This window comes from Acomys russatus, chromosome X (genome assembly GCF_903995435.1).
Source record: "Acomys russatus chromosome X, mAcoRus1.1, whole genome shotgun sequence".
NCBI classification, from domain to species: domain Eukaryota; kingdom Metazoa; phylum Chordata; class Mammalia; order Rodentia; family Muridae; genus Acomys; species Acomys russatus.
In genome coordinates this window covers 38,458,690-38,473,404 of record NC_067169.1, presented here as the reverse complement: position 1 = coordinate 38,473,404, position 14,715 = coordinate 38,458,690, and the positions used below count along the sequence as shown (strand labels likewise).

Genomic DNA, 14,715 nt, shown 5'->3' with positions numbered 1-14,715 from the left:
TCCAAACACTGGCATCAGATACACCTCTCTGAGTGATCTTCAAGCTAAGGTTGACCCCCTCTTATATGTGTGCAAACCACAAATAATCTCTATTTTCTTTTTATTTACCACCATGATATGAATTAAAATAATAAATCACTGGACATGACAAAAGAACCTAACAACACCTTCTTGTCAATACCAGAAATTAAAGCATTACTTTACTGAACACAGGGTTGACCTAATTTCCTACCACAAAATTTAAATTTCCTTTCACCTTTTTGAGTTTCAGTAATGTGCAAGGTTATTCTAACTGCCTTGGAGCCGTTCCTGCCTTCAGTGCTAGAATAAGCAGACTTACTGGAATTGCTTTTGTAGTTTCTTAAAAACAAACATTAGACACATAAAAGTGACAAATATATAAGGCATTTACTGAAGAAATGGAAGTTGCCTAATTAAAGTAAGATTTCTTTTGTAAGCACTATTATTTGGTACTGAAAATGTTATATATTCTTTCCACTATTTCCCAGGGTTGAACTAATCATTATGCACCAATATAAAAAAGTAACCTTTTCTTGTGTTTTGCAGAGGATTAAGGTTTGGTTTCATATATGATTAGGAGTGTTCGAATGGGCACACAGAGATTTCACACACACACACACACACACACACACACAGAGAGAGAGAGAGAGAGAGAGAGAGAGATGATGATGATGATGATGATGATGATGATGATGATCAGACTCTAGAGGAACCTTGGCATTTATATGCTGAATTGTTGAACTTGGCTAGTACTGCTGGAATACTGGCAGAATGGGGATGGGAAAATATATTTAGAAGTTTCTGCTACTGTGGGGAAGGGACTTGAGTGGCTATGTGTCAATCTAAGAATCAGAAATCCTATTCTAGTTCTCATTTCTTGTTCTCAGAGATATTTAACATTTCATTCTGTTTGGCTCAACTCAGGGCAAAGATGATGGCCTTGGTGGCTGTTCCAGCTGTTACTTTTCCTCCCAGTTCTATTTGCTTTTCAAGGCTTACCTCCCACCCACCCTCAACTTTGACCAAGGCAATTTCACTTCAGGGTCGTGTCCAATGTAAGATCAAACAATGACGACTGAAACCAATTCCACAGTGCTCAAGGGTCAGAACCTTTCATATAACTGTGTTGTTTCATTTGCTCCTTTTGCTTCTTTAAGAGCAAGGGTATCCTCCCCAGAAGATTTGGAACAAGAAAATAAAAATATCTAGGTTAAAAAAAAGATGATAGGGTGACAAGGACAGACATGGGGGAGTAAGCTCAGGGACCAGGAAAAACATTTGTTAAACAATGTAGATGTAGATTTCTCTTTAAGACTTTAGTTTGTTACTTAAACCAGAAAATTGGATTTTTTTTTCTCCTTGGTATTGAAGCATTCTATAATTAATATTATGCCTCCCTTGCCAATTAAACCCCTTCAATTTAAGTTTCAAACTTAACTTCACATTTAACTGAGATAAGCAGTGTCTTGCCCTTTCCATTGTGTTCAGATTAAGAATGACAAACTTTGCTTAATGATAGACAGACACCTGGAGAAGCAGAAATAACTCCACACTGAACCTCAAAATAAGCCCAAGAAATAAAATAATAATAATAATAATAATAATAATAATAATAATAATAATAATAATAATAATTAGAACACCTCAATCCCTCAAGCCTCTCTTTTCTTAGTCAAATCCTTGACTTTCTAGGCTTTAATTGTTTCTTGTTTTCTTTATTCCTCCAAGTCCTGAAGTATGGAATAAGCACAGGAGAAAACACAGCGAGGGAAATGTCAGTTGGAATCCTCGGAAGAAATCAGGCAGAAAGTTGACCTTTTGGCACTTAGCAGTGCAATGCTAGGTAGAACCCCACACGCCCCTTCCTCCTGCCAGGTCCAATGATGATTTCGGGGAACAACTCGCCTGGTTCACGTCCACACTGGCAGCCCCGGAAAGGAGCAAAAAGCACCGCGGGCCCGATCCCCGCAGGAAGAACGAGCTGTCCCTCTCTGAGCAAAGCGAGAAATCCGCTTTAGCTCTCCGAGCTTGTCCCAGCAGCCAGGAAGGAGCTGGCTGGCGAGCACAGGCGCCAGGGTGGAAGCCTGGAGAACGCACCTGCAGAGGCTCGCAGGACAGGCGGGAGACCTGCCCCAACGCCCGGGTCTAGCCTACACCAGCCACCACCGCCTCTGGTCCAAGTTTTGCCTTCTCCTGGCTGCTGCATGTGCCACAAGTGCACGAATTGCGGGATAAGAGGGGTTCCAGGGGCCGCGATCCACTTACCCTTTGAGCTGTTCCCTCATGGTTGTAAGGGTTTCTCTGGCAGTCAGCGACTGGCGCTTAGCGTAGAGGAGTAAGCGTGCCCGAGCCTCGGGGCTCCCCGAAAGTCAAGTGCCGCCGCCCAGGCTCGCAGCTGAAAGCACTGCGGAGGAGCCGGCGCTGGCTGGCGGGTTGGCGGGCGGGCCGGACAGGGAGGGGGAAGCTGCATGCAGACGGGGCGGGGCTGGGAAGGGCTCCGCCCCCACCTAAGGACATGGGAACCTGGATAGCCAGGGACAGGGCAGTGAGCACTTTCAAAACAGAACAGAAATAGAAACAAACAAACAAAAGATATAAAGACCTAAAGGAGTTGAAGGTAGACCCAGGAACCTGGAAGCCACAAGCCTTTTGGCATTACCCCCTTAAAAATACTCTGGCAAGCCTACTTGTTGCCTAAATAAATGACCTAGGTGCAAATGACCTCATCGCAGATAATTAGTGTGTGGGCTTGGAGTTTTCTTTATAGAAAATGAAAGAAAAACATAATCACATGAGAAAGTATTCACCTCCCTCCTCCACCCCTTCTCTCTCAACTGAAAATTAAAGGAGTAGGGCAGAAAAACATGAAATTCAAAATTATGCTGGTTACGCTGGATTATCTTTCTTTTCTTTTGCTTTTTCCTTTCTTTTTCCTTTTCTTTCTGTTTGTTTTTTCTGTCTTTCTTTCTTTGTTTCTTTTTTGAGACTGTATCTCTCACATAATTCTGACTGTCCTGGAACACACTATATATACCAGGGTGGCCTTGAACTAACAGAAAATCTGCCTGCTATTTCCTCCCAAGTGTTAGAATTAAAGTACACACCACAATGCCCAACTACACTGGATTCTTTTTTTAAATAGCCTTAATTAATCTGAGGCAGGGCGGATATTATCCCCTAAACTATTTCCCATAGTGGAGCAGGTATGGGATACCTGCTCCAATCCCATGCCATCTGCTTCTAAAAATTTCTATCAAGCTACCTTCATCCATAATCCCATATATTTGCTAATTATCACCATCTGCGCCAAATCTCCAGCCATACTGGCCATGTGCTTCTCTTTCACCTAACCCATGGTGCAGCCTTCTTCCATCCTTCTCCTCCTGTCTCTTCTTCTCCCAAGATTTTCTCTCTCTCCAAGTCCTGGAGCCAAGCCTGTCCCATTTGCCCTGCCCAGGTGTGATGACCTTTTATTGATCAAAGAAGTTAGGCTCTTAGGCAAGGTACAAGGTGGGGCACAGAGGCAATAAGCAGTAATTAGCATCAAAATACATCAGACCAATCTCCAACAATTCCCCTTTTCTGTCTAAATGAAAAGGCCATTTTTAATATACAGTAATAACAATTGTGAGAAATTATAAAAACCAATAGGTAAGACTTATATACATAATGTCTAATCAAAAGGTATTTGGCAACATTGAAGAAAATATTATCGATTCTATCTTGGTGAGTCTAAGGTTTTGAACCTAAATCAATATCTATCATATCTCATCATTATCAGCTTGAAATATCTATCTAGGCCTAAAAACATCTTAACCCCTAAACAACTAAGCATATTTATTTATTTATTTATTTATTTATTTTTATTAATTTATTCTTGTTACATCTCAATGTTTATCCCATCTCTTGTATCCTCCCATTCCTCCCCCCCCCCATTTTCCCATTATTCCCCTCCCCTATGACTGTTCTTGAGGGGGATTACCTCCCCCTATATATTCTCATTGGGTATCAAGTCTCTTCCTCTGAGTGCCACCAGGTCTCCCCCTCCAGGGGACATGGTCAAATGTGAGGCACCAGAGTACGTGAGAAAGTCGTATCACACTCTCCACTCAACTGTGGAGAATATTCTGACCATTGGCTAGATCTGGGAAGGGGTTTAAAGTTTACCTCCTGTATTGTCCTTGGCTGGTGCCTTAGTTTGAGTGGGACCCCTGGGCCCAAATCTGCCTATCATATTGTTCTACTTGTAGATTTCTAGGACCCTCTGGATCCTTTTATTTTGCTATTCTCCCATGCGTCTCTCATTTAGAGTCCCAATAGGATGTCCTCCCCTCTGTCCCAGTTTCCTGGTAAGTGAAGGCTTTCGTGGGACATGCCCCTTGGGCTAGTATGCAGATATAAGTGAGTATATACCATTTGATTCTTTCTGCTTCTGGGTTAACTCACTCATTATGATCATTTCTAGCTCAATCCATTTATCCACAAATTTCGGGAATTCCTTGTTTTTAAAAGCTGAGTAGTATTCCATAGTGTATATGGAAACAGCCTAAGTGTCCCTCAGTAGAAGAGTGGATAAAGAAACTGTGGTACATATACACTATGGAATAAGCATACTTATAAAACCAAATTATCTGGTCTTCAACCCCATCAGAGACTTGAGAAGGAATAAACTTAATTACCTAACTAAAGAGGAAATGCAGTTTAGCAGCTTCCAAAATGAAAAAATGACAGAGACAATTGCTGCCTAAACAGTCACCCAAAACTCTCTATAACACTGGAGCATCATCTTCAGCCTTCTGGCCCAGTATATCTGACAGACTGTACACCTAATACATTCATAGTTTTAGGACTATATAATGCTTGTGAGAAATTATATGTTTTTCGAATAAAAGAACTGGACAATGATATTGGATCAGACCTAACAGGATTCATTCCTCCAGCATGCTGAGATGCTGACAGCCTGCATCCTTCATGTTCCAGCCCCAAGTGCTTCGATTGTTGTTTCTCATCGGAAAAGGATAGCTTTGAAGAAAGCTCTTGATCCCAATTGGTCCAGCATTTCAGAGTGTCCCATACACCGGATTCTTAAGAAACATTTATGTTGGTGATATGGCGCTGATTGTTAAAATGTACTTGTAGGACTAATAGTGGCAGCGTTACCTTCAGACCTCTTAGAAATGAAAAACAGAAGCAAAAACAAAAACAGGGCCCCAACCTGAATCTACCAAACCAAAAACGGAGCACACTGAAGTTTGAGAGGCACAGATATAGCTTCACGGGACAGTGCCATTGGGTGGTTTTGTCTTGAAGTATTAAAAAAAATCTATAAAGGATATCTTTTCCAGGATAGCACTGGATTTGAAAAGTAGGTAGGCCTTGATGGCCTTATGTGACTCATATCAGAAGCTGCAATAGGAAGGTACAGTTTAAATACACACAACTGTTTTGAGCTTGGAAATATTCCCAATGGAAGAAAGCCTTTATTAGCACAAGAATTTTCTATAATCACCACTTTATATGTTAGAATAAAAGCAAAGGCATTAGTCTGTGTTTTTATTGTCCCTTTATTTGCCACTTTCTTGTTATCGTTCAACCATTTGGTTTTTTTTTTTTTTTACTCTTCTAGTGTATTCATCCCCTTAAGTCTATACTTTATTTTGTTTTTGGTTTTGGTTTTTTGGTTTTTTGAGACAGGGTCTCTCTGTGTTATCTTGGCTGTCCTGGACTAATTTTGTAAACCAGGCTGGCCCTGAACTCACAGCAATTTGCTTGCCTTTGCCTCCCGAGTGCTGGGATTAAAGGCATACGCCACCACACCCAGCTAAGTCTATATTTTAAAGCTATTTCTTTTTTATTTTAAATATCATCTTTTCTCCCTTCAAAATTTTTCACTTAGATTGTTTGAGCTGAAAGGACTGGCAACATCAATTTCCATTTATTGGTATGTTACAGCACAGCAAAAGGCAGAAATAGAGAAAGTAAAAGGAAATTGGAAGTTTCTTCATTATCTTTGACAACCAGATAAAAACATAAATGTTATCACTAAAAGATATGTGCCTGTAGGTAAGACTAGTGTTGTTATTTTAAAGGAAATATGTCATTTTTGGCATTTCCCTTCCAAGGCCCAGTCTGGTGTTTGCTATCCTTTAGCAGTTTTGAACTCGTGAGCTGAGGAGGCAGCTGTTATTATGGCCTAAGGAGGGCATACTCAGACTTATTTTGGAGTGAGGGTGGCCCTAGGCCTAAAAGTAGATTCCAGGTCTGCCTCTATCTTTGGAGTGCAAGGATTAGTGGCCTTTGATGAAAAAGTAGTGGCTTTTATAGTAAATCAGTGAGAGCAATCATGATGTCGATGCTGGATATCACTTAAATATTGTTTACTTTTAGGAGAAGACACAAACCCCACAGCCTGAACACTGGTAAATATTAGAAATCAATTGTCTAAAGATCTGCAGGCCCTGTTTGATGAGGCTTGTTGTCATTTGCTTTTCTTTGTTTTTCTGTTGGTTGGTTGATGATTTTACATTTAAGTGAACTGCTCAAGACTCAAGAGTTCCGCCGTTCCTCTAAACTATAAATACAAAAGTCTATTTTCTTACTGTCCAATTAGAGAACTACTAAGAATGATTTGTCAGGGAAAAGACAAAGAATGGAAAACATAGAATCACTACTCAAATTTTTTTTGACAGATGGCAATATTCAAAAATTTAGCATTGAGTTCTTTTTTAGACTGTAGTTATGGGCACTTAACCACTTGTTCCAAAATCTTGATATTATTGTAGACAATACTGAAAAGATTATTTAGGAATTACATGAGATCACACTCTTTTATTGTTGGTTTCAGACATATTTTGAGTTTTGCTTAGTAAGGAAAGTTTTTTCTTTTTTTAAGCACAGGTTGCCTTATCTTAATTTCATGTGTAATTTATATAGTGATAACACATATTGCTTATTTATAGTAGCTTTTTCATATTATTCTTAGTTTTTGATGATGTGGGGAAATTGAACTGATAGTATGCATAAGCTATGTCACAATTCTCCCTTACTATTATCACCATTATTATTGTTCTTTTGTTTTTATTTGAATCACAGATCAGAAAAGGACCTGGAGTTCTATCATGAGAAGAAAATTAAGTTGAAAACCAGTGTGCAGGTCCTATGCTGAGTGAGTTCTTTGTCCCATCATCATAACTAGAACATGGTGAGGCAAGAGCTGTCATTAGAGAGCCTGTTTCTAAGAGTTATGATATTTAGCTACTCTGCTACACTGCCACAGACAGAGCCCGTTTTCTCATGAAAAAAAAAATCCCCGTTTTCTTTAATGTGTTCACAAGCATGCTACCAATAGATGAGAACAAAGGAGAGTAAACCTTGTCAAGATCACAGTAAAATAGAATGAGACATGAAAGGGTCAAGAGGGTGATTCAATCAACTTTCCTATAGCTAAAACATTTGAATCACATAAACGTTGCTACACCTTCGAAAAATGAGTTCTCTAACCTAAGAATCTGGGCTACATACTGCCCTCCCTTCTCCTTTCCATGCCTATTCTGTGTTCTCCACTCTGCTCTGTGCCCCTAGGAAGCTGAACCTCTGTAAAATCAGGCTCTGCTGCCCTTTGATTTCCTTTCACTTTCAACCAATGGGAGGCAGTGATAAAAGGCCTGTGGAAGAACATGAAAGGGAAGAAAGCAAGTGATAGCTAGGTATTTATTTCTCGAACTCCCTCCTGCGGACCCCTGGCCTGGCTGAATCTAGGGTTTTTTGACTTGTAGCCACAAGTCTTATTGGACAATCTTTCCCTTCAGGCCTGGCATTCTGCAGGTGTCTGAAGCCATTCCTTCCCTTTGTACATTTTCGAAGTTTTAACATTTTTTTATTTTGCATGTACCATGGCCCAAATCTTTGAAATAGATTTTTCCTTATACTGTCTTCAAATACTCCTATTTAATGTACCATATTTCTCCTTGAATGCTGACCAAAAAGAGACCTTTCCAACCTAAGCCACCTTCTAGAGCAATAGATTAGACATCAAAAGGGGATACCAGGCAGACAGCAAACCCAGTTTCAGCCCTTAGGGTTGAAAAGCAGACTAAACAGTCATTGGACAAGTATATACATTAAAGTTCCTATTAAACCTACAAGCAGCCACATCAAAATCAAAATGATAATATGAATAAATGCAAAAAAAACCCCTCTTTTTTTCCAAGAGCTTTGGTGTTCTACTTGCCTTCAGTAGGGAATGTCAACATAGAGGTTATAGAAAAAAGAAAGAACTATTGTGAAAATCTAATGTTGATCTGTACTTGAAAGATGTGTGGGACCTTCATCAGAAAGAGGAAGGGATGTAGCTACAAATGTGGTTTTTATCAAATTTGTCTTTAGGAAAGTCACTAGAGTAATGGTGTAGTGGCTGGAGTATAAGGTGAATATGAACTATGATAGTGGCAGAAGGATAAGAAATAGTAATATAAAGTACACATTAAGGTATCTCTAACTGAGATGTATACATAGAAAAAGACAAAGTAAGATGGTAGTCCTAAACTCACTAGCATCAGATGAGGAATGTTACAGTGTTCCAATATTCTACACCCTGCTCCCAATACACAGTATCCTTACATTTTAATTTAATTGGTTCTAGGGATTGAGATTTTTTTTTTGAGACAGGGTTTCTCTGTGTCATCTTTTCTGTCCAAGACGCACTTCTGTAGACCAGGCTGGCCTTGCACTCACAGCAATCTGCCTGCCTCTGCCTCCAGAGTGCTAGGATTAAAGGCAGGTACCACCACACCTGGCTTGGTATAGGGATTTTATTTTTTAATTTTCTATTTAAAATTTTTGTTATTTTACTTTTTACATATACATTTATATTATTACACATATATACAATAACCTACCTAAATAGAGAAGAATCATGAAACAATCACAAATCATATAAGTGTCACGTTTGTAATTTTTGGCTATTTGTATTTGGCAACCTTGTAGAAAACATCTTTCCTATCTTGGTGCATCTAAAATTCTGAAAGTAAATCAATATCTATCATATCTCATCATTATCAACTTAAAACATCTATCTAGAACAAGGGTAACTGGTTCAGGCAGCAAACTGTCTCTGTCATTTTTCATTTTGCACTTCCAGTTTACTCAGGTAATTAATTTTTATTCCTTCTCAGGTCTCTGATGAGGTTGAAGACCAGATAGTTTTACAATTAAGCTTAGTTGTTTAGGGAAATAGGGATTTTTAGAGCTCTCCAGGAGAGTCTAACATACAAGCAAGAATAAGGCCTTGTCATAGTGTTCAATTACTGTGAAGAGACACCAGGACCAAAGTAAATCTTACAATGAAAAACAGTTTGTGTTTGTTTGTTTCTTTTGGTTTTTTTGAGACAGGGTTTTTCTGTGTAGCCTTGGCTGTCCTGGACTGGCTTTGTAGACCAGGCTGGCCTTGAAGTCACAGAGATCTGCCTGTCTCTACCTCTTGAGTGCTAGGATAACAGGTGTGTGCCAGCATGCTTGGTTTGGAAAGTATTTAATTGGGGGCTTATTTTTTTTTTTTTACAGTTTCAGAGGTTTAGTCCATTATCAGCAGCATGGCAAAAGCAAATAAATATGGCAGAACACAGGCAGAAACGTTGCTGAAGAAGTAGGTGAGAGCTACATCCTGATCTGCTGGCATGATTAAGTAAAGATAGTTGCATAGTGTAAGAGTGAAGGTGTCTAGAAGGCAGTTGTTTGTCCTCTCAATCTGAAGCTTAGAGAAATAATAGATTGGATTAGAGTTATAAATTGGAGATGGCAATTTGACAGTATTGGAGGAATGTCAGATTTGGCTATCTTCATTTTGGTGGCCAAGTACAGAAGCCAGGCTACTCTAATCTTCCTCAAGCACATCTGTTTGTTTTTTAAAACCTTTTAAGGCTACTTGTAATTTTCAGTGTTACTCCAAAGTTATCACTGTAAAACTGAAGAGTAGAATAAAAACAAACAAACAAACAAAAATGGTAAGGGCCGGGCTGTGATGGTACATGCACTTGGGAGGGAGAGGCAGGTAGATCTCTGTGAGTTTGAGGCCAGACTGGTCTACCAGATCAAGTTCCAGGACAGCCAGAGCTATACAGAGAAACCTTGTCTTGGAAAACCAAAAAACAAAAATAAAATTAAAATGAGAAAAAAAATAAAGAAAAGAAAATGACAAGAGATGAATAGATTTACTGGACATTTGAGCACGTGTGCAGGGATGAGGGAGTGTGGGGGTGTAGGGGTGTGAGTTTGTGTGTGTGGCGGTGGTGGTGGTGAGTGGCCTTGAGACACATCCATCACTGTTCCCCAGAAGCCCCTTCAATCTAGCTCTAAGAGTCTGTATGTGAATTGTTTTCCTTACTGTAACCTAGGTTAACTATAACCTGCGCCACTTTGTAAAAACCCCTTGAGGATAGGTTTTGCTTCAAGTGAGTGATGTATATTTTATAGTAAAATGTCAACACTTGGATATCCAGTAAACATAGAATATCTGGATGTCTCTCTTTGCATAGTGTAAGCTCTAGCCATGGACCATGAATCAGAGACTTCTAACAAATGCTTACAATAATGGTGAATCACTGTCACTTAGGGCAAATGTGATAGCAATGCTAATTAAAATATGTATAACAATGCCTCTAGATCATTGTTAAACCATCAACAACCAACTCTGAAAGCTCTGCTTTCAGACCCAGAGCACACCACACTCCCACAAAAGCTTATTTTTTCCAGGCCCTTCCTTTGCAGCGAGGCAGTATAAGCTAGGCCTGGAAAGTTTTCGGAGACAGCTGCCAGCTACACCAGAGATTTCACCAGGCAGGTTGCAGATAAAGTCGAAACCTCCTTCAATTGCAAGCAGTTTTCATTTAATACGATTTCTTAAAGCTTCACAGAGCCACCTATATCGAGCTGAACATCTAAAAAGATGTGAAGTTTAGCATCTTCACTAAAAATAAAGGCACACTTCATTAACCTCACAGGCCGGTAGTCGCTTAGTGGGAAAGAATTCAGCGTGCCTATTAGCCTGCCAGCTATAGCACCACCAGGCTTGTAGGAACTACACCACCTCCTGCTAAAATGGAGAACTGGTTAAGGTGGTACAAGTATATTTGCTACAAAATTCCTGGTCCACCTTAACAGCTCAGAGCCTTTCCCAACTGATTGTGCCAAATAACAGGAATTTCAAAACTAGGCAGAAATTCTGACACTCTGCATAATCTCTCTTCCTCTTCAGCTACAAATAAGGCTTTGTATTCGATTAGACGCACAGCAGGTGAAAACCCCTATTAGTGAATTCATTTTGGGGCCTCTCTACCTTCCTCCCACACACAACCAACCACACTTTAGAAAAAAATAGGGGAAGTCATAGTCTTTTCTCAAATCACAAATTAACCCTTTGATATACCCAGTGAGAAAGAATTACCACTGGATATGGGGGGAAAGTTGATTGTTTTTTCCTTCTTGACTTTGCTATCGAGGTTACAGACAATGACCAGAATTGACAGTTTTCCCCACACATGCACTCAGATTTTTGGATCAATCCAGAAATTGCAGGGTTTTTTTTTTCTTCCTAACTGAAAATTCACAGTGCCAATATTATCTAAAGAATGATTAATGAACAGTCTGCTACAAGAGAATTACTTTTAAGTAATGTTCTTATTTGGTGCATTTGAGATTAGAAATATTAAATTCTAGTGTCAACAGTATGCTTTGGCCTTAAGAAGTACACAAAGTCTATATTTCATTCGTTGTAAGTATTTATTTGTCACAAGAAATCACCATTGAGCAAGGGGAGAGGTTTGGTTTGAACATTCAAAAAATTGAGGCAGCTTCAGTTTCTGGAGTGATTTACTTATGCTTTGTCAATTGCTTTTCTGGAAATAATTAACAACCCAGTTTTATTTATAAGCAGATGATTTAAAAAGAGAGGCTTTGTCTTGTTTAATTGTTTTAGTCCTGTCACTGTTCTTGAAACAAGTCTTAGAACTTATTATCCACAAGAAAATACTGAACATACATCAAATAGTAATGCAGCTTTTAGAAGCAGTCATCTGTTCCTGTCAGTGGCTCATTTCATTCTGAGTCTTCTTAATTAAAATGCAAAGTTCTACATACATGCATTCCTAAATTACCCTTTCCTGAAATTCTTGAATTTCATTAAAAAATATTAAATGACAACCTAAGCATGGTTAATACTTCTGACTTGGTTCTCGAGATTAGGTAAAGTAAACAGGGGAATTGCAGGTCAATTAAGTGAACAAGGAAATCATCCTAAATGAAAACAGATAAGAAAAAGTAATATTCAAATACTACAAATGAAGGTTTTGTTTTCCCTTTAAGATGAATTATCTTGCCAAATCATGTTCTATCTAAAGCAGCTTTCTTAATCTGCAGCAAGTATAGCTCCTTTTGATAGCATGTGCATCAAGGTACAGAGCAGAGACAAGGCCAAATTTGTCCCATACATGCTTGTCACTAGACCCCTTTTTAGGTGAGTAACTTACCCAATTAGGGGCATTTAATAACTCCTTTGTAAAAAACAGGGATGCTATTGAACAGGAAAAGAGGTATGGGTCAAAATCACTAAAGGACTTTAAAAGGCCATAGAGGCCTGGACAATTCTGTGTCTATACACAGTAGCCTGCTGCACAGGTGGGATTCATTAGGAGCAAGTCTACTATATTCAAGACTGCTGCTTCAAAAAACAAAACAAAACAAACAAAAATCTGAGAGGTTCAAGTGTCTTTCAGTCCTTTCTTCTTAGTAACGTACAAAAGGAGCCTATCTTCTTTGCTTGTTTGTTTGGTTTGGTGCTATTGTTCAAATATAGCAGAAAACCAGGTGTAGTGGTATATACTTAGAATCCCAGGTGCTCTAGAGAGGCTGAAACAGGAAAACTATCATTTCAAGGCCAGTTTGCTCTACAAAGTTAGATACTGCTTTAAAGCAGAACACCACAACATAAAAATAAATTCAAGGTCATCACTTACTTAAACTTTTCATTTTAGATTGTTGTATGAAAGAAAATTAGAAGTCCAAGTTTCTTGGTCTTTCTCTTTCAGCTTTTTGTTTTATGTTTTGTTTTGTTTTGCTTTGAGTTGTTTCTCTGTGTAGTCCTGGCTATCCTGGGCTCGATTTGTAGACTAGACTGGCCTCAAACTCACAGAGATCAGCCTGCTTCTGCCTCCTTGAGTGCTGAGATCAAAGGTGTGTGCCATCAAATTTTGCTTTGTTTTGTTTGTTTTGTTTTTAATAGGAAAGCCAGATTTCCTGAGGCTGAGATAGGATTACTGTGAGTTTAAGGAAATCCTGTACTATCTACTGAACTCAAGATCATCCTGTAATACTTTATGAGACCTTCTCTGGAACCCTCCTCCCTGCCCTGACACAAAATGCCTCTAAAGAAAGGTAAAGCAAGGATATACATTTCTTAGAAGAATAATAATTCATACTCATAGTGTAATATATGCAGAAACTTTACAATATTTGCTATTGTTCTCTTGGTGTCAATGTTAAAATATGATTATTATTCAGACATGTGTTTTAGAAAACGGTATATCTGGTTCAGATAGCAGGACACTGTGGGTAAAACAGTGCATATTGATTTTTTGAGGTTTCAGTGGGGGAAGAAATGGCGAACTTTGTTCGAGGTCTCTTGGTGGCAGGTTTTGATAGGGTGCACAGGTGAGGAATCCCACAGTGAAACATCAATGAAAGAGAAAATGGATAGATTACAAGTTCAGTTCAGTTCACTAGTAGAACATTTGCCTAGCATGTATGAGGCCCTGCATCCTTTTCCTAGCACTGAGAAACAAAGTGTGCATATATCTGTATCTCTGTGTGTGTCTGTATCTCTGTGTATAAAACAACTTTACCAGTTAATGATATATTAGTACCTGAATCTTGTTCTTCGGCTCTGACTCATTTTTGTTAAAATTAAAAAAATGGGCACTTATTTATATGCATGTGTGCATGTGTACAAGCACATGCCATAGTAGAAATGTGATGGCCAAAGGACAACCCACAGGAGTCAGTTCTCTCCTTCTACCATGGAAGTCAAATCATCAGGCTTAGAAGAAGTTGAGTTTACCCACTGAGCTATCTTGCCAGCACATGGAAAACAATTAAATATAAAAAGAAAATAGAGCTCCAAGGAATTTTTACTTTTCTAAAATTTCTAAGAAATTATTTAAAATACTAGCCCATGAAGTGAATGTCTCAATTAAATACTTTCCTATATGAATTTCTTTAAATGGTAGGAATAATGGTATATTTGTAGAGTACTTTCATATGTCTTTCTTGGTTATTCAAAGTCTTCTCTTTTACTTTCCAGTTAGTGAAAGATGGAGAGTGCTAGGAACCTGGTGTGAAAATATAGAAAAAGATTCTACAATGTTATCCAATTCCTTTTCTATGGGAATTAAATAGAAATAAAGCCTTATCTTTAAGGAGTTTACAATCTATGTGAGGGACAGGGTGGGATAAACACACATATGACCAAAGATATTATCAGTGACATTGAGATAATTATAGAAATTAAGAAGAAAATAATAAAAGTTAAAGAGGAAAACTTAATCTTATTTTGGCCTCTTGAAGAACAAACAGTAACTAGCTTAGGTTTGGCAGGATGACTTAGTAGATAAAGGCACTTCCTGCCTGATGATTTCAGTTCTCTCT

General features: G+C 38.7%; 1 protein-coding gene across 17 annotated transcripts in view; it reads right to left on the bottom strand.

Annotated features, from left to right (window-relative positions):
• The window catches only part of Dmd (dystrophin), a 2,465,896-nt gene that overhangs the window by 153,124 nt on the left and 2,298,057 nt on the right, over positions 1 to 14,715 (bottom strand). For 5 of the 17 annotated variants that reach the window (XM_051140922.1, XM_051140920.1, XM_051140924.1 and 2 more), the window contains exon 1: positions 2,287 to 2,458. The exons of the other annotated variants lie outside the window; for them this stretch is intronic. In XM_051140922.1, coding sequence (XP_050996879.1) covers positions 2,287 to 2,306 — 20 coding nt within the window. In that variant the 5' untranslated portion in view covers positions 2,307 to 2,458. Of the gene's footprint in view, positions 1 to 2,286; positions 2,459 to 14,715 lie in introns of those variants that run through there. 17 annotated transcript variants of the gene reach the window in all.